We start from the raw sequence: 19,972 nt of genomic DNA on the forward strand, positions 1-19,972 counted from the left end.
CAGAAATTCTAGTGCGCACTTACTCCTCAGGCCCTGCTGCCTGGCCCTGGAACAGCAGTGAGCAAGGTGGGCACGCCCCCTGGAAGCTCATTTCTAGTGGGAGAAACAGGCCATGAACATGTCCACACATGCAAACGAAGTCATGGGCACACTGCTGCCAAGCAGGAAAGAGAGGGGCTGGGTGGAGTACAGACAGGAGGGAAGCTATCTGTCTGTAGCCTCCTGGAAAATAGGACTCCCCAGGTCAGGAGTTACCAGTAAGACACTGGCCACAACAGGCAGGTCTGAGACTCCAACACCAATGATGTCATCATTTCAGAGGATACTGATGATGTCGTAATGGGCTGTGGGAGCTGGGATAGAACCAGGCAAGTAGGAACAGGGGACACTTGCATGCATTCTGCTAGGATAAACCTCACCAGGGCCTTTGGAGGAGGTGGGCAGGTCTCCATGGCGCTCAGCCTCTTGGCCACATCCATCCCCAGCTATTGGCTTGCTGGCTACTGTGAGGTAACCGGGCCTGTCTCTCTTTCTGTACCAGATGGGATTGTCCCAGTCTGGACAGATGTAGCTCCTTTTTCCTATGGCTGTGCAGTCTTAGGTGCTATGGGATAAAGAGAGGGAACAGGGTGTGGTGGTGCATGCCTGTAATCTCAGCACTCTGGGAAGCTGAAGCAGAAGGATAATAAATTTTAGGCCAACACAGGTAATTTAGGAGCACCCTGTCTCAAAGTACAAATTAAAAAAATAAAGGGCTGGAGATGTAATTCAGTGCAAAGTCTCTGGGTTCAAGCCTTAGTACCACAAACAAACAATAACGGTCTCACCCTCATTTTGCCAACATTAAATTTTAGCTCAGGAGCAAACTAACAAAGCAAGACTGTCATTTTCTGCCGGACTGTGGAGGAGTGGATGCTGAGGGCCAAGGCGATCATTCCCAGAAACCCTGTGTGGTCTGCAGCTTCTCTCTGTGTTACCCACCAACACGGCAGCAGGCTTAAGGGCAGCCCACCCATCGGCACAAATATATATATTTTTTGGTACAGGGTCTCACTATGCAGCTTGAGCTTGTAGTGATCCTCCTGTTTTTAGCCTCCCCAGCGCTGGGATTACAGGCGTGTGCCACCACGCCCAGACTCAGGGGTGGGCTCAGAGCAATCAGGGGTGGGGCCGGGCAGCATGTAGTACCAGGGATGGAACCCCGGTCCGTGTGCTTGCCTAAGCAGGCTCTTAGTCTGCTGAGCTATCTTGTCAGCCCTCAGTACAAGCGTTTTGAGAATCTAGACTGTGTTTCTTGGGATGGTCTAATAATAGTAAACTTACTTGCAGAGCCTATTAAAAATGCAGATCTGGGGCCGGGGAGATGGCTCAGTGGAATAAGTGCTTCCATGGAAGTGCAAGGGCCTGAGTTCAATCCCTGGTTCTGCCAAAAGAAAAGAAAAATGCAGATCCCTGCCCACAGTGTCTACATCAGAATTTTCAGGTGTGGGACTTGTGAATATGAATCTTAGAAATCACTCCTGAGAATTCATACTTGTGACCCTGCCTTGTCAGTGTCTGTGCCCAGCCCCATCTGTGTCTGGCTCACCAGAATGGCTCGATTTCTCTGTTGGGATGAGTGTTGGCTTTTGATATTTTTATTACTGATTCACAAACTTCTGGTGGCCAGCTGTCAGCCTGGAAGGAGTCAGAAGTGGCTAGGAGCAGAATTCCTGATCTTTTCAACCCATCTATAAAATGCTTACCTGAGCAGACACTGTTTAAAGGCCATTAAAATACCAGACACAGAATAGCCCAGTCCCCGGAACTTTATAGACGTATTTACTCAACCCCTAGTGCTTGCAAAGAGTAAATAAAAGGGAAGCAAAATGAGTAAGCACCCCTAGAAATAAGAACTTAAAGTAAACAGCCCTGTTCACTAAAATAAACAGGACAAATCCAGTGAGGATTAAATGACCTCTAGTCAGAAGGGCTCAGAGCCAGAACTGCCCATCTCAGCTGCCAGAGGAAGGAGAGATGAGGGCTTGCTCCTGCCATCTGGAGCGAGCTCTCCCAGAGCCTGGGCCCCTGGAGGTCAGGGCCAGCCTGCAAGGGCAGATGTAGTGGGTACAGCCCCGGATTGCCCTGGCAGCCTTCCACAGCTGAAATCTCCAAGATTAAACAGTGTGTCCTTACACGCTTGTAATAACACGTAGACTTTCTAGAGCCCTATTAACCCACATTACTATTATCTCCCATTATTCAGTAATGTAGCAGGCAAGTGTCCAGCACCTGCTGTATCTCAGGTTCTGTGCCAGTCACTAAAGATACCAAAATGCATAAAGCGTAGGAAATGGTGAGTGAAGACAGCACTGCCCCCTAGTGGCTCCCAGTGTACTCTGACGGGTAATACTAGCTAACATTGGCCTGGCATGGTGACACCTGTAATCCTAGTACCTGGGAGGCTGAGGCAGGAGGACCACTGCAAGTTCAGGCAGGCCTGTGCTAAATAGTGAGCTTTAGGCCAGCCTGAATTATATAGCAAGACTGTCAAAAAAAAAAAAGACAAAAAATTAGTTAACATTTATTGTGCACCTATTACTTGACAAACTTAGTTATAAATATTCTACACACATTATCTCATCTACTGCTTGTAGCATTTTGAGATTTCTGTGATCCCATTTTTCAGATGAGGAAAATGAGGCTCAAAGTATATGGTCTGAGGGTAAATGTTCAATAATCGGCTCTTAAGAAGGAAATAAAACATCCTGATTTGTAGTGTTTGCCAATCTTGGTAAATACTCACAGGCCTGTCCCTTCTGGTGTCCCTGAGTAGAGTTGCAGAGGCAGGACTGGGCTGACCCCAGCTAGCACAGCAAATTTGACCCGCAGCCAGTCCTCAAAGGAGCCAGGATTTGACCCAGGTGCGTCCTGTCCTGAGCTCACCCTCATAACCACTTGGTCATCTGGCCAATAATTGCACAAGATCATTGACATTCGAAAGGGACGCTGCTTAAGTTGTTTGTGAAGTGCAGTCTTTACAGTGCTTCATAAAACTTCAAGGTTAGTAATCAGCACTTCTTGCTACCTCTTGCATCTCTTGTTTTTTGTTTTTTTGTGGTACCAGGGATTGAACTCAGAACCTTGCACTTGCCAGGCAAGCGCTTATTCTACTGAGCCATCTCCTCGGCCCCTTGCATCTCTAATAGGAGCAGTTGGTTTTCTTTGGAGGACCATCCCAAGTACATTGTATCTGAGATAAGTATACATTCCCAGGAGATGGCAAAAATAGCGTGCAGAGAGGTCGTTTCTCATTTCCCTCAATGGTAACCGCAGCACAATAGCACAACAGAAAGTGACTTAAGGAAAATGCGGCGCCTGTAGTGCTAGGCTGCTGCTTCTAGGACAGCTAGATTTAGCAAATAAAAATTCAAGACTCAGCTAGTTTTTATTTTTAGTTTGAGTATATCTTGGAATATTTGAAAAAATACATACTAAAACAAAAAAGCAAGGAAAAACTATGCCTTGTTTATATCTTAAGTTCAAATGTAACTGAGCTTTCTATGTTTTATCTGTCACCTCCCCAAGCCTCTACCCATGGCAGGACTGAACCAAGGACCTTGTGTTTACTAAGCAGGCACTGAGCTACGCCCCAGCCCCTGGCAACTGCAGTTTATTACATATAGTCATAACCACTTTTGAAAGCAAAATGTGAAACTACCTATCACTGTGAAGATAGTCCTTGTGTGAGTCCTTTGTAGTCCCAACCATCCCTGCCCCACGCTCTCTACCCTTGGCAACCATCATCCTGGACTTTGCGATTTTTTTTTTTCATGGTACCAGGGCTCGAACTCAGGACCTTGCACTTGCCAGCTAAGCACTTATTCCACTGAGCTATCTCTCCATCCCCCTGCAACTGTCATCCTGTTCTTTCTACATTTTGTCACTTTTTCACTCACCATTAATGCCCACCCAAGTTGTTGCATTTATCAAAGGTTTGCCCTTCTTATTGTGTGTCATATTCCATGAGAACAAATATTTTTGCAAAGAAAAATTATTTTTTTAAAATCTCCTTCATTCAGGACCTATTGACTGTATACCTTCTACTTTGTGCCACCACTGAGGGCCACAATAGCAGAGTGAGAACTGTGGCATGGCATTGGTCTGCAGCTTCCTCTGAGTTGACAACCACGGAGACTTATTTCCGTGGAGCCCGTCACTACCACTACTGGTGGTAGTGATGGGGGAAGGGAGGACAGAGGACTGGGACATTGATTTCTGGAGGTGCCAGGGAATGAAGGGTTGGATGTGGGACAAGAGCAAGAGAAGATCGGTAGTGACACCCAGGATTTTGGCCTGAAACAAGGAAGACAGACTTACCATGTGCTAAGATGAGAAGGATAGGGATGGAGCAAGGAGTTCAGACCATAATATATGAAATTGGAGGTCCCTGTGGGGCACACATGTGCAGATCATAAATGAAAATTGGATACATAAGCTGTGGGTCAGAAGACATGTCTGGCAAGAGATGCGTAAGTATAGGCATTTCAGGGTATAGATGGTATTTAAACCCATGACGCTGGAGAAGATTCCAGAAACAGGTAAACTGGACAGATTTCTAAGGACTCAGCCCTGAAACTCCCATTCAAAAGTGAAACAGTGAGGAGAAGCCAGGGAAGAAGTTGCAAAGCAATGGTCAGTGAGGATAGCGAGTGTCCTGAAGGCTGGGAAAGTTTCTAGAAGAGGCAGCAGGTCACTGTCAAATATGATCATGGGTTCAGTACCACGGGCACTGAAAATCAATCAGTGGGTTCAGCATGTGGTGGTTCATTTTATTTTATTTTATCTTTATGCATTTAGTACAGGGTCTACAGGGTCTCACTACACAGATTGGACTCGTAGTGATCCTCCTGTTTTCAGCCTCTTAAGAGCTAAGATTATACCACCATGCCCATGCAGGCACTTTAATCTGCTGAGCTATCCAGCCGGCCCTGTGGTTGTTCTTTTCTTTTCTTATTATTTTTTTTCTGGTGAACCGGGGATTGAACTCAGGCCCTTGCGCTTGCCAGGGAAGCACTTATTCTACTGAGCCATCTCCCTGGCCCCTGTGGTTGTTCTTGACCTCAATAACATACATATGGCTGGAATGGTTGAAGAGAAAATATATTTCCAGAGGGCTTGTAAGAGAATGGGAAAAGCGGAATCAGAGATAGTTAAGTCTAGATAGCTCTTTTTCAAAAGGGGGATTTACCTTTAAGTAAATGTTCCTCGCAGGAGGAACATTGATGAGAGGGTATTTTTCAGTGGGAGGAGTTACATGCCAGTCATACCCTGCTGGAACTGTAGAGTTTGATAAGGCAGGAAAAGATGGACAACTGCAGAAACAGTGCACTGAAAGCCCAGCAGGGTGACTGACGCTCATCTACAGTCTCAGCTACAGGGAGGCTGAGGCAGTAGGACTGGCTGAACCCAGGAGTTCAAGACCAGCCTGAGCAGCACAGCTAGAGCTTGCCACAGGAGGAAAAAAAGGAAGAAAGGAAAGGAGGAAGGAAAGGGGGGAGGGAAGGAAAAAAGAAGGAAGGAAGGAAGGAAGGAAGGAAGGAAGGAAGGAAGGAAGGAAGGAAGGAAAAAAGAAGTAGACCCCCCCAAAAAAACCCCAAAATGGTACCCTTAAGTTAGAAAGACAGGAAAATCTTGTGTACAAGAGTGCAGGAGACACACAGACTCACAGATGGCTTGTGCACAGAAACTAGGACAAGTTCCCTTCTTTACAGAAAAATGGGAGCCACTATCATCAGCTGGCGGCAAGAGGTGGGGCGGATACTAGAAGAAGCCGTCCTGGGGGTGTGGAAGAGCAAATGGTGGACAAAGCCCTCTCTAAAGAGCTTGGGACTGCTTGACCTGGCTGCACGTTTGTCCCGCCACCTGGTGCAGATGTGGAGCCAGTTGCTGTGAGGGTTGAGGTTTTGCAAGGAAGCCAACCCAGCAGTGGGTCAGGAACTCAATGTGGTCATGGGATGGGGCATTTGTTTTGCTTTTTTTTTTAAATTAACTGATTTTATTTATTTATTAATTTAATTTAATTTATTTATTTATGTGTGTGTGGGTGTGTGGCCAGCTCAGCCCACCAGGGGGCAGGGCTGGCTGGCATGTGGTGCTGGGGGATTGAACCCTGGTCCCTGGGCTTTGCTAAGCTTGTTCTAAGTAGGTGCTTTAGACCACTGAGTCATCTCACCAGCCCCGGGGCATTTGGTTTGTGCTGGAGAAGAGGGTCAGGAAGACAGAAAGTGACACACAGCCAGGAACAGCAGCTTGCTGTTCTAGAACAGGTGAAGATTGGACGGAGCCAGGTACTTCTCTAGTGTTCTTCTAAATTTCAAATGTCTATCAAAAGAAACACTCCATCTGTTTCCCTGTCTACATGTACACATGATTTCCATATTAGGGAATAATGCAGTATTACATGTGCACCTTTGGACTCTATTTTACTGCAGGCTTCAGGCTAAAGTCTAACAAACAAATGCTTACCAACTAAATCAGGATATAAGAGAAGAAAAAATTCATGGTCATTATCTTTCAGGGGTAATGCATGCCTGTAATCCCAGCACTCTGGGACTCTGAGATAGGAAGATTACAGATTGGAGCCGAGCTGGGCAACATGTCTCAAAATAAAAAAATATAAAAGAGCTGGAGATACAGCTCAGTGAGAAGACCTTGGGTTCAATCTCCTGCTTTACCAAAAAAGTTTTCCATCTGTTGTTTTTTTAACATTTTTTTACTTAGTTTGTGAACATATTTAGTACATATACATAAAAACAATTAAAAAGAGTTCAAAAGGATTTATCTCTTCCCCTCCAGTTCTTCAATCCCAGTTCTTTTTCCCAGAGTTAGTTAGGTTTTTCTTGTAACTTTTAACATATCTTTCTTTTGTCTTGGGCTGGGGAGATAGCTCAGTGGTCGAAGCAAGGGAACCTGTCTAACCTGTCTGGAAAGCACAAGAACCAGGATTCGAATCCCAGTACTGCATGCCGCGCCAGCCACCAAAACCAGGAGTGGTGACGTGTGCCTGTAATCCCAGCACTGGGGAGGCTAAGGCAGGAGAATCACTGAGTCTGACCTGCGTATTGAGGCCCTGTACCAAATAAATAAAAAATTTATGAAACATATCTTCCTGGCCTGCCGTGCTGGCCCTGCCTCCCAGGGCGCACTGAGATGACGAATGAAACTGGGGCCCTGTAATCCCAGCATTTGGGAAGCTGAAAAACAGGAAGGATCACTTTGAGTCCGATCTGTGTAGTGAGACCCTGTGGACCTGTGCTAAATACATAAAAAAAGTCTTTTTTTTTCCTTAGTTATTTTAAACATATAAGAATGCTTGTGCTTGCACACAAATGCCAGCATACCATAGCTGCTGCTCCATACAATGTCTTATTACTTATTATACAATATGTTGTACATTTTTTAGCAGTACCTAGAGAGGTGCTTTAAAAATACTTTTAACATAAGAAGCTTTTAAACCTCTTTCCTAGAAAATAATTGGTTGGAACTGGCAAGTAGCCAAAGACAGTGGTGGTGAGCCATGGGCTCTGTTTTTCTTTTAAGACAAAAGATGCTAAAGCATGAGATGTTTTTTCTAAACTAAAACCTCAGTATTTAGGTTTAGTTGCATTGTTGGCACTTTGCAATACATAGTGGGTTTTGGATTGCAGTTTGGGCTGTGGTTCTTTAAGAGGTTTGCCATCACTAGTCCGAGAGCTACTCACCTCAAGGCATCCTGGGATTTGTAGTTCTCAACCAGTTGCATGCCACACGATAAACAGGACTTGAGCAGAAATCTTGTGTTTGAAACTACAGTGCTCTCCAGCAATGCTGTAAGAGTGCTCTCGCAAACAGAAACACTGAAATGACACCCAGGATTTGGGGACAGATTTATGTATGTCAAAGAGCACTGACTAGAGTCATTCCCAAAATATCAGGCCCTGATCCCTGGTTGCCTTCTATGAGATAAGCAAGCAGAAAGTACAGAGGCAAAATAACTCATCAATTGAGGATTGATTTTTACAATATGCATTATGGTGACCAGTATTCATTACAATGACCAGCTGTTTCTAAGACACAAAAGTAACAGGAACTGTTAACAGGAAATATTACCTGGGCAACGAACAAACTGAAGCAAACTGGCTGGGGAGAGGGCATCTTCTGCTATAAGAGGACAAATCGCACTTTGCAAATTCCCGTTATTACATGCAGAAGCAAACTATGTATTCATTGAGACAAACAATATATCTAGCACCAAGAGGTATCCAGAGCAGTCCTGGCATCAGAAAATCAAGGTCCTCTGATTCAGTTCCTCACTGCACCCATTTTAGCAGACTGGAACAGGTGCCTGCACACGTACGCCAGGGCTCCTCCTTACAGCACTGCTTTGGTCTTCTGAATATCAAGTTGTCCTTAACAATTATGTGACAAATTACTACTTAGACATCCAAAATCGAGACATAGAGGTAGTGCAATAATTACATATCACCCATGCTGATGTTCCCATATAGTTTAATAAATAATCTATCACTTATAATATCAAATGCAATATAAATACCATGTAAGTAGTTGCAAAACTATTCTTTTTCTTTTTCTTTCTTTCTTTCTTTCTTTTTTTTTTTTTTTTGGTGGAACCGGGGATTAAACTCAGGTCCTTGCGCTTGCCAGGGAAGTGCTTATTCCACTGAGCCATCTCCCTGGCCCCTATAAAACTATTCTTTAAGAAATGACAAGGGTGGGCTGGGGAGATAGCTTGGTAATTTAAACTCCTGCCTGGCAAGTGCAAGGACCTGGGTTTGATATCTAGTACTACATGCCATGCTGGCCCCTGGAATCCCAGGTGTACTGTGCTGACCACCAAAGCTGGGCGTGGTGACGTGTGCCTATAATCCCAGCACTGGAGAGGCTGAGACAGGAGGACACTATAAGTACAAGCTTCATAGCAAGACCCTGTATCAAATAAATAAATAAAAGATTTTTTAAAAATTAAAAAAATGACAAGGGAAATCTCCATAATTATATATAAGACACAATTTTTGCCCCAACTATTTTTTTTTTTTTTTTTTTTTTTTGGCGGAACTGGGGATTGAACTCAGGCCCTTGTGCTTGCCAGGCAAGCGCTTATTCTACTGAGCCATCTCCCTGGCCCCAAAATATGTTTTTTCTTTGGTGAGTTAAATCCAAGGATGTGAAACCCACCAATAAATACAGAGACCCAACATTGCATTTTCACCCCATGACACCTCTTCTCTCTGTCCTTCCTCTAGCTTCTCTGAGGACAAACCCAACTCAACACCTAACTTTGTACATAGTGGAGTTTCAGTATTTGGTCTGTGAGCGCCATGAATTTAACCCATCACCGCGTGTGTATATCCTTATTTCTCCTGCGATATCTACTTGTCAGAAGTGAGGGCAGCAGGACCTTGTAACCTTCCCATACCTTCTCTCCATCATTCCCACACCAAGTATGTAAGTGACAGACTGCCCATGGACCTGTGATCCCTGGAATATTGATTTTACTCCGGGTAGGGAGCCCTGCTTTAAACCCAGGGCCATCAGAAGTCCCGGTTGTTATCCATAGCTAGCCAAGTTTGTAGGCTTTAAAATTGCTACTCACAACTCAACATCAGGATATTACAATTGCTGCTAGGCTGGTATGGTGCTGCACACTATAATCTCAGCACTCTGGGAAGCAGAGGCAGGAGGATTCCAAGTTGGGGCCCAGATTGAGCAATTTAGTGATTTAGGGAGGGCCTGTCTCAAAAAAATGTTTACAGGGAGATGGCTCAGTAGAATAAACGCTTGCCTGGCAAGTGCAAGGGCCTGAGCTCAACCACTGGTTCTGGAAAAAAAAAAAAAAAGTTTAAAGGGCTGGGATGTGGCTCAGTGTAAAGGGCCTGGTTCAGTCTCCAGCACCACACATGCACACAAAGTATTAAGAGCACAGGTATCAGAATCAAACCCTAGATCCACCCAAATAGGTATGTGAACTTAGGTACACCCTTAACTTCTACGTCTCTAAAGTATCTCTCATATAACATTTACCAAAGCACATAGAAAAGACCTGAGAAACCTGAGTAGCTGTTATTCCAGGCCTTTGCAATCAAACTGGTAGAGCTCAAACCCCAGCTACTCCAGTTATTACATCAGATGGGTTACCTGTCTGCATATTCTGTCAATTCATGTATAAAATGAGGACAAAATGTATAACATTGATGGGCACTCGTGATCATTAAATGAGACAACACATTAAGCCTCGTGAACATTAAAAGGATGGCTTCAGGGACAGGAGAGCACTTGGTCCTGTGCTCTCAGACGCAGCAACCTGAGCTGTGCGGCTTCGGCGGGCGGTATGCGGCGGTCCTGGCACCTCCCATGAGCCAGAGGGCGCTAGCGATGACAGAAGGCGCAGCGGGTTGATGGGGCGGGGCGAGAGTTACAGACTCCATGGCGAAGGCACTGACCAATGAGGGCGGGACAAACGGCGGAGCTGGGACGGGGCGGGGCGTAGCCTGATAAGAGGCGGGGCCTTGAGAGGACCGGACCAGATCTCGGGGTGAGGGGTCGGCCTGATGAGGGCGGGGCTAGGCGGAGATGTGGGCGGGGGCACACGGGGGCGTGGCTCAGGCGCAGCCTCGTGGGGGCGGAGCAGGCCGCTGGCGGGGGCGGGGCCGGGCGATCGGACGCGGCGGTGCGACTATGCAAGTAGGTGGCGGCCTGCGAGACCGTTTAGATTTCGATCCTAGGCCTGGCCTGACACTCATTCGGGCCTCAGTTTAGCCCTGTGCCGAGTGGGCCATGCCCGACTCTAAGCAAAACCGAAACCCCGCCGGTGGTGACCTGACCTTCCCGGGGATGGAAGGGGGGAAGGGAGAGGTGAGCGCTCCCGGGTTCCGGGACAGGGTCTTGCGCGGTGCAGGCCGGGTGCGGGTCAGCATTTTCTAGCTGGGCTGGGACGTGGGGTGGAGCTTGAGGGGCCAGGCTAAGGCTCGGATTACCGGGCTGGCGGACCGGAACCCGCTGGGTGGTGCGCGCTGTTGGGTCGTTGTCCTTCGGCGGGAGGACTGGGACAGGCTGGGACGGGGCCATGTCTGTCTGTGAGAAAAGGGTTAGAAACAGGGCTCTGAGCTTTGGAGCAGTTGCTTTTGGGTGGAGATCGAGGAGTCCGGGGAGCTTGGAACAAAGTAGGGGTCCCAGACTGGCAGGAGCTTGAGCGCTCTCTTTTATAGATGGCCATGAACGGCAGGGCCCGCAAAGAGGCAGTGCTGGCCGCGGCTCGTGAGCTCCTCAAGTTTGTGAACCGGAGTCCCTCTCCTTTCCACGGTAGGTGACCAAGGCGAGAAGAAGGGGGCAGGGCTGTCCCCAGCTACTTGCCTCGGTATGAGCGGGTCCTCTTCCTGCAGCTGTGGCTGAGTGTCGCAACCGCCTCCTCCAAGCTGGCTTCCGTGAACTCAAGGAGACAGAGAGCTGGGATATCAAGCCCGAGAGCAAGGTGCTAGAGATGGGTAGATCACTGGACTGGGTCTCAAAGTCCTTTGTGCCAGCTGGCCAAGCGTCTCACACTGCAACTCTCTCCTCGCTCCCCAGTATTTCCTGACCAGGAACTCCTCTACCATCATTGCTTTTGCTGTGGGGGGCCAGTATGTCCCTGGCAATGGCTTCAGCCTCATTGGAGCCCACACTGACAGTCCCTGCCTCCGGGTAAGAACCCAGGGCTCCGCTGGGGTGAGGGGAGTTGTCAGGGACAGCATAATCCAGAGAACCACAAGGTAGAAATTGGGGGGTGTCTCTATACCCTGGAGCAGGAGAGAAGCTCTCCTTGTCTCCTTCTTCCACACGTGCACCCCTTCTCTGACACTGATATTTGCTTTGTACAACTGGACCTGTAAAACTAATCTTGTCATACAGCCTGCCTTCCTGTCTCCATGCTCAGGTGAAGCGCCGATCTCGTCGAAGCCAGGCGGGCTTCCATCAGGTCGGTGTAGAGACCTATGGTGGTGGGATCTGGAGCACCTGGTTTGATAGAGACCTGACCTTAGCTGGACGTGTCATCATCAAGGTGGGAACTGGGGATAGGGTGGAGTGGACTAGGAGGCCCTTGGTGTCAGCTGCCAGCAGACTGAATGTCACATTCTTTTGGGGTACCAGTGGAGAGTTCCCTGGGGAAGAGAGGTGGGGCAGCCTGAAGGACAGCGTGTTTAGTCTCTGAAGTGAGAGCTTTATCCTGCTGGTGTTGGGAGGCGCCCTGGCTGACCTGGCCAACCTGGCCTGTGGACCACAGTGCCCTTCCTCAGGTCGGCTGGAGCAGCGGCTGGTGCACGTGGATCGGCCTATCCTGCGCATCCCACACCTTGCTATCCACCTGCAACGAAATGTCAATGAGAACTTTGGGCCCAACACAGAGACACACCTGTGAGCCTGGGAGAAGGCCTGTGGTAGGAGGGGTGGGGTATGACCTTAGGTCAGAGAAGGGACCCAGATGGAACCTGGGAAATCAGGACTTCATAGCCCATCAAGTTCCGTTCTTGTGACCCAATTGCTATTCATATCTCTGCTGTTTGGGAAATGGGTTGAGAGGAGATGCCTGAGCCCACAGGTACCTGCCCTGCCCTGCCCTCCTACCCTCCCATGGCCTCTGTTCTCCTGTCTCCCCACAGAGTCCCTATACTTGCCACAGCAATCCAAGAGGAACTGGAGAAAGGGGCTCCTGAAGCAGGACCTCTCAATACAGCTGTAAGAAGGTCCCCTCCTGGGGGGGAGGGGGCGGGGGCAGACAGGTCCCTGGAAGAGGAGTGAGGAGAGGTGGGGTGGATCCTCCTCCAGACATCCTCTGCCCTGCAGGATGAGCGGCACCACTCGGTCCTCATGTCCCTGCTCTGTGCCCAGCTGGGTTTAAGCCCTGAAGACATCTTGGAGATGGAGTTGTGCCTGGCAGACACACAGCCTGCGGTGAGGAATGGCAGGCTGTGAGCTTGGGGTTGGGACAGTATTCCAACCAGTGTCTTCCCCAGTCCCTCAGTGACTGTTATGCTTGTGCTACTCCCCCATCTGTGGTTCCTAGATAGGTAAGGGGGGTGTGTGTGTGTGTGTGTGTGTGTGTGTGTGTGTCCATCCTTCCATTGTCCCATCCTTCACCTGCTCTGAGGTTATCTGTGGGGTAGTGCCTGGGAATCAGTCTTGTCATAGATTCCTGGAAGTTCCTGCTGTAGGTGGTCCCTGGTGGGTTAGACCAGCAGAAGGCGAGGAAGTGGCCTCTCGCTCTCTGCCTTCCAGACTTGCTGTCAATAGTCGACCACCAAGTCTAGGTTCTTGAATATGTGCTAAGTTTCTGTTTAGTAAAGGAGGGGATGTGGGGCGCTAGGGTCAGGCTGACCACCCTGTCTGTTCAGGTCCTGGGTGGAGCCTATGATGAGTTCATTTTTGCCCCAAGGCTGGATAATCTGCACAGCTGCTTCTGTGCCCTGCAGGTAAGAAACCCAGTATCCCAGGCAGCACCCACAGGAGAGGTGGAGAGCTAGGGGGGTAAGGGTGGTCTCAGGTCCATTGGTGACAAGACGGGGCCACTGGATGGACCACAGGGGTGTGCTGCAGCGCTGATATCATTACCTTTGGTCTCTGACCTGCCACTGGCCCAAAGTCAGGGGCTGAGATAATAGGAATCTAAGAAGTTTCAGGCCTGTGTGTGCCTTGCCCTAACCCTGTTGTTACTGTCTTCTCTAAAGATAGCAATCTCTGCCTCAAGGGAAAGCCCTGCTGCTGCACCGGGCGGTGTCATCTACTTCCTTCCACTTTCCTCTAGCCTCACCCCTGGCTTAAGTCGGCCTAGTCTTCTCTGTTCCTTGGGATCTAGATGATCTCGGTGGGACAGCCTTCCTCCTGGTCCCTTTTATGCGGTCCACCCTCTTCACCCAAGGCAGGTCTCTTTCTCTTCTCTTGCCCTCCACTCTCCCTCTGCCCTTTTTTCATCCTTTCCTTCCTTGCCCATCCTGAGACTGGAGACAGACTTTGGGCTCTAACAGACTAGAGCCAGCCTTGAGGCCTGTGTCCCTTCTGCAGCCAGCAGGGATTATAGATGCCTCTGGAGTTCAGTCTGTTAGCTAAGCCTGATTGGCTTATGTGAACTCCGGGGCCTTCTGACCGGCCAGAGTGCTCAGCTCCCCCACTCCATCTTCCACATCATCTCCCTGCCTTTTGTAGGAAAAAGTGTAGGAGCAAAGCACCCGGAGGATGGTTTCTTTCATCCTGGCTGGAAAGGTCCCCTTACTCCCTTTCGAGGCAGGGCCCAAAGAGAGAAAGCTATAGAAGCTGTGCTTACTCACCTGGATGGAGCCCGGCAAGGGAGTGTGCCCCTGCAGAATGCTGGTGGGATAAGTTGGAGGAGGGGTGGGCTGATGTGTTTGTTTCTTTCTTTGTCCAGGCCCTGATTGATTCCTGTGCAGCCCCTGCCTCTCTGGCCATGGAGCCGCATGTGCGCATGATCACGCTGTATGACCATGAGGAGGTACATGGAGCACACCATGAAGGGCCTTTCTGTGGTGTCTTTTGTAATTAATAGTGATCCAGGGCTGTCCTAGAAACCCCAAAGTTTGGGGCGGGATGGGAGTAGTGCTTCCATAGCACTTGGTGTCCCCTTCTAGCTCAGGATATGTCTGCATCTTCTGGTGTGACCCTGTCTTCCTGTATCTCTGAGCACTTTTGAGAGAGTGTTGAGGAAGCCCACCAGTAAGTGCTGTCTCTACCCCTGAAGTGCCTGGGAATTAGTCTGGCCATAGCCTACTGTTAGGGGCTCACACCCTTTCCCTCCCAGTGACTCAGGAAGGTGGGTCCTGGGCCAATCTGGACATCAGGCCCATCTTGCTAGTCTGCCAGCTCAGGCCCATGGCCTCTGCCATCCCCAGGTGGGGTCTGAGAGTGCCCAGGGGGCACAGTCTCTGTTGACGGAGCTGGTGCTGCGGCGGATCTCTGCTTCGGCCCAGTGCTTGACGGCCTTCGAGGAAGCTATACCTAAGTCCTACATGATCAGCGCAGACATGGCCCACGCTGTGCACCCCAACTACCTGTGAGTCTCCCATGCCAGATGCAGTCCTCACAGCCAGAGACGCAAGTGGAACACACTGGGTTTGGCTTTGGCCCCCATCTCTTCCCTTTGTCTTCCTTACTCTGCCCAGAGGTTTGGCCAGGACTTTCTTTTTTTTTTGGCGGAACCAGGGATTGAACTCAGGCCCTTGTGCTTGCCAGGCAAGCGCTTATTCTACTGAGCCATCTCCCCAGTCCCAGGACTTTCTTTAGACTGTTCCAGAGCCCAGCTTGGTCAATCAAATAATGCCTTGCCCAGGTATGAGGAGGCCTGATCTTCACCCTGATTTCCAGCTGTTGTTGGAGGCTGCATGAAACAGTTTCTAGGTCCTGCTGTGTGGCATGGAGAAGAAGGCTGTTGTCCATTAGAGCTGTTTGTCTTGGGAGGCAAGGTGGGTGTTGACAGGCCCACTCCTATGTGCCATCCCAATGCTTACCACATCTTACAGGGACAAGCATGAGGACAACCACCGGCCGTTGTTCCACAAGGTGAGACGCTCCCTCCTCCCCAGGGAAGCAGAGGCTTCATTGCTCCATCTGGACCTGCCGTCATCTCTTCCTCCCCTGGACTTTTCCCCAGGGCCCTGTGATCAAGGTGAACAGCAAGCAGCGCTATGCCTCGAATGCTGTCTCAGAGGCCCTGATCCGAGAGGTGGCCAGCAGTGTTGGGGTGCCTTTGCAGGTGAGGATGGGAGCAATGTGGTGGAGGGGCCAAGGTGGGGCATAAGTTGATGGGGCCCTTGTACGTGGGACACCTGGAGATGGGCTTTGGTAGAGGAGGATCCCAGTATGTGAGAGAAACAGGGGCTTTGGATATACACAGAGCTGAGTTTGGGGCAGGTGCTCTCTGCGTGGTACAGACTGTGTGGCCTCACCAGCCTCCTGTGCGGTCTGGGTCTCAGACTCCACATCTGCAATGTGAGGCTAACAATGCCTGCTTTGCTAGCTTTTTATGAGAGTTAAAAGCATGTGTGTGCTTGGTGTGTGGTAGGTGAGTCCTGTCTTCTTCCTTCCTTGCAGCCCCATCTGCCTGCTGTTTTTCCTGCACACCCCTGCTTTCCCCCAGATGATATTCAGGGCCAAGGGGCCTGGGACCCCAATTACTCACTTTCCCTTAAAAATCACTTATCTAGTCCTTTCTTCTTAGTGTGAACGTGTATGTGCATAGACATACACATGCTCGTTTGCCTGCCTGCCTGCCTGCCTGCCTGTCTAGACACTCAGGGCAGTCCAATGACAAACATAGCAAATAAGTTCCAGTCGTTAGGACTTAATGTGGTATCTTGATTTCCAGGGCTCTTGATGCTGCTGTGCCTCTAACCCTATATTTCCTGTACCCTGGAATTTGTATCTGAAGATGTGACAGTTTCAAATTAAACACTTGGGGCCAGGGAGATAGCTCAGTAGAGTAAGTGCTTGCTTGGCAAGCGCAGGGTCCTGAGTTCAATCCCCAGTCCTGAACCCTATATATATATATATATATAAAGCAAATTAAACACTTTTGGCTAGGAAGCATCACAGATAATATTCCCTTCATATTGATCGCACATGTAATACCTGGGTGACCCACTCTAAAGAATAGACCCCATTGCACTGAGGTGCCCTTCAGTCCCCCCATAATGTGGAGGCTTCTCTCCATTAGCTGGACAGTAGCAGTTTAAGCAATGAGCTCCACATCAGACACCAAATGGTTTTAATACTAATTGAAAATCTTTGCCTAAGTCGATAGTTCACTAGAATTTACTGAAAAATGCCACCCCATGTTTCCATCTTTGTTGATCCTTTGGATCCAGTCTTCCATAGAATAGAATCCCCTCTCCCCATCAGCTAGTGCGGGTTGGTTGTCATGAAATACAAGTCCTATTGGAAAGATAGCATAAAGTACTTAGTCTTTTCAAGGTAAGTTTTCAGCCCACGTGATACCGTCCATCACAAATGATAAGCCAGTATTTCTTTCCTTTTCCATTTTTAATTGTCAGAATCAGGGATTTTCATTGAGTTAGTGTGATCTGGTCTACTACAGTTATCATATTTAATGTTGAAAGCGTCAGGGCTAGCCAAATAGCTCAGTGGATTAATGCGCCTACAAGTAGGCACAGGGGGTTGGATCCCTGGGACTGCAGTGCTGGCCCCGCCCCTGGGGCTTGCTGAGACATCAATTGAGACTGGGTGTGGTGGTGCATGCCTGTAATCTCAGCACCTGGGAGGCTGTAAGCAGGAGAATCACTGCAAGTCAGATCTAGTCGTGAGACCCTGAACACCCTGTAGATCCTTCCCTAAAATACAGAGAGGAAAAAAAAAAAAAGGAAGTGTCATGCCTTCAACCAGTAGGAGCTGTCTCAGCAATTCCTGTGCCCTTGTGACTTGACTCTTAAAAGTTTCCTTGCTTTATGGCACAAGAAATTGCAGGCTCATCTTGTTCAGTTTCTCCTCAGATTTTGTAGTTTTGGGGAAACAATTGTAATAGAGGTCACAGCCTGGTACCAGGAGTGTCTATTGTTGTTATTGGGGTATATGTATCGGGGATCATTTCCATGAACATAAAAAATAATGCATTTTAGCATTCATGTGTTAATATAGTAATTGCTACTTAATAAGACAGACATCAGTTTATTTGATTGCATAGTTCTGATTTCTTTTAAACTGAAGATCTTGATATCTAGCATCATGGTATCATTTTCCTGGCTTTTTTTAAAAAAAAAAAAACATAGTTTGTAGTTTCAAAATGCCAATAGCAGTGTTTTTAAAACATAAATACTGAGTGCTTTTTCTGTGTGTGTGTGTGTGTGTGTGTGTGTGTGGTTAAGCATGAGGATGACAGAAGAGATGTGTCTATGAAATCCCCCTGCCTGTCGTAGAGAAAATGGATTATTTATGAGTGATAAGATGATAGTAGCTGAACCAGGCTGGTGGCAGTACAAGTAGAGAACGAGACCAAGCCAGACTGTCTTGTCCTGTGTGATGTGCCATTTGGACTGGCTTTGTGATCTCACACGTGCTTTCCGTGTTCTGGGGGGTAGAACTGGACTATCTCCCAGGCCCTCCCAGCCCTGCAGTTCTTTTTTTTTTCCCGGCGGAACCGGGGATTGAACTCAGATCCTTGCGTTTACCAGTCAAGCGCTTATCCTACTAAGCCATCTCCCCGACCCCCGGCCCTGCAGTTCTAAGACGGCTTCTTCCTAGTTGGGCCTTAAACATACCACAGGCCACGCATGACCTCTCCTTTCTCTAGGACCTCATGGTCCGGAATGACTCCCCCTGTGGCACCACCATCGGCCCAATCTTGGCTTCTCGGCTGGGGCTGCGGGTGCTGGATCTAGGCAGCCCCCAGCTGGCCATGCACTCCATCCGGGAGACGGCGTGTACCACAGGAGTGCTCCAGACTCTCACTCTCTTCAAGGTAACACCCTCCCGCTGCTGGTGGTCACTGGGCTCCTTCCCTTCCTTGGACTGGTTGCTAAGGCAACATCTCCAGCCCTAAGTAGTTGGCTAGATGATGGAGGCTGGTTGACATGGTTCGGCCATAACGAGTCTGCATTCTTCTCAAGGCTCAGGGACCCCAAAGGAAAGGGAGGGGCCAGAGCGGCATGGGGGATGGGAAGATGGTGTAGCTGGCCTGCATAGGTGTAGCCTCAGTGTCTCTTTTTGGAGCTGTGGCAGAAGTTGTTGGACTGCCTCCCTGCGGGCTTTTACTGACTCCAAATCTCATGTTGCCTTCATTCTAGGGCTTTTTTGAGCTGTTCCCCTCTCTGAGCTGTAACCTCTTGGTGGATTGAGGACCCTTGGCAAGACTTTCCTTCCATCCCTTTGCACTTGAGAAGAGAGGTCCTCAGCTGAGCTGAAGCTGGATTATTAAAGTGGATTTTTCACTCAAAACTCTCCACTATGCTTACTTGGAGACAAGAGGGTGGTGTTGAGCCTGCTTTGAACCTCTGGAACTAGAGCAAAGGAGGAGCCTAGGGCACAGGGAGAGATGGCTTCTAAGAGCTGAGGGTCCGTGATCGAAAGTCACTTCTCCCACTCCAGTTCCTTCCCCCAGGAAGCAACCGCAGTGCTTTTTCCCATCCACAGAACAGTCCAGGAGTGAAGCTGGCCCTTAAAGGCCTCTGCAGTTAGCACTGACAACCCCTTGCCCCACCCCGCTGAGCTACCCAGAGTGGTCAGGGCTGTTCCCACTTCCCCTTGGGAGCTATGAAGAGCAGGGAACAGTCTGCTTTATCTCCCTTGGTCTTCCACTTCTCAACAGTCATGGGTTTTTTTGGTGGAACCGGGGATTTTTTTTTTTTTTTAATTATTTATTTATTTATTTATTTGTGTGTGGCCAGCTCAGCCCTGGGCGGGGCTGGCGGGCAGGGCTGGCTGGCATGTGGTGCTGGGGGATTGAACCGCGGTCCCTGTGCTCTGCTAAGCTTGTTCTAAGTAGGTGCTTTAGACCACTGAGCCATCTCACCAGCCCCAGAACCGGGGATTGAACTACGGCCCTTGTGCTTGCCAGGGAAGCACTTATTCCACTGAGCCATCTCTGCGGGCCCCTCCCCCTTTTTTTTGTGGTACTGAGGATTGAACTCTGGACCTTGTGCTTATTCTGCTCAGCTATCTCTCCAGCCCCCTACTACTGTAATATATTACCAGGAAAGAAAATTACCACCAAAAAAAAAAAAAAAAGCATGTCTTGAGACTGGGCATGTTGGCGTGCACCTGTAATCCCAGCTCTTGGGAGGCAGTAAACAGGAGGATCACTATGAGTCCGGCCTATGCAGTGAGACCCTCTACACCCTGTCCTAAAGACAAAGAAGAAAAGAATTATCACCAAAACATTAGGCCTAAGTGCTTATAAATCAGCCTCTGTCTTTCCCCAAAAATAATTGTACTAACAATT

At 48.8% G+C, this 19,972-nt stretch overlaps 1 protein-coding gene across 5 annotated transcripts; it reads left to right on the forward strand.

Moving 5' to 3' along the window:
* The first annotated feature begins 492 nt into the window (after positions 1-492).
* Positions 493-18,965, forward strand: Dnpep (aspartyl aminopeptidase). 5 transcript variants are annotated; one of them, XM_023723066.1, is made up of 15 exons: positions 493-510; positions 11,247-11,340; positions 11,421-11,509; positions 11,605-11,718; positions 11,951-12,076; positions 12,299-12,429; positions 12,675-12,750; positions 12,841-12,966; positions 13,407-13,484; positions 14,435-14,518; positions 14,916-15,076; positions 15,543-15,582; positions 15,674-15,775; positions 18,326-18,493; positions 18,819-18,963. In XM_023723066.1, exons 2-15 carry the CDS (start codon positions 11,247-11,249, stop codon positions 18,867-18,869), a joined length of 1,440 nt encoding a protein of 479 aa, XP_023578834.1. In that variant the 5' UTR covers positions 493-510; the 3' UTR covers positions 18,870-18,963. The 5 variants fall into 5 exon arrangements, with proteins under 5 accessions (XP_023578834.1, XP_023578833.1, XP_004638242.2 ...); XM_023723065.1 differs by lacking the exon at positions 493-510 and adding an exon at positions 10,664-10,893; XM_004638185.2 differs by lacking the exon at positions 493-510 and adding an exon at positions 10,665-10,893 and having other exon boundaries at positions 12,859-12,966; positions 18,819-18,965.
* The last annotated feature ends 1,007 nt before the right edge of the window (positions 18,966-19,972 follow it).

The sequence above is a fragment of the Octodon degus genome, unplaced genomic scaffold (genome assembly GCF_000260255.1).
Source record: "Octodon degus isolate 3935 unplaced genomic scaffold, OctDeg1.0 scaffold00096, whole genome shotgun sequence".
In the NCBI taxonomy this organism is placed as follows: domain Eukaryota; kingdom Metazoa; phylum Chordata; class Mammalia; order Rodentia; family Octodontidae; genus Octodon; species Octodon degus.

What these genes read in the sequence shown, in the direction of transcription:
- Dnpep (XM_023723065.1), top strand. Translation starts at nt 10,816, where the DNA reads ATGCCCGACTCTAAGCAAAACCGAAACCCCGCCGGTGGTGACCTGACC. An exon ending in CTGGACGTGTCATCATCAAG is followed by an intron (nt 12,077 to 12,298) that starts GTGGGAACTGGG and finishes TGTGGACCACAG; the next exon opens with TGCCCTTCCTCAGGTCGGCT. An exon ending in GCTGCTTCTGTGCCCTGCAG is followed by an intron (nt 13,485 to 14,434) that starts GTAAGAAACCCA and finishes TTCTTTGTCCAG; the next exon opens with GCCCTGATTGATTCCTGTGC.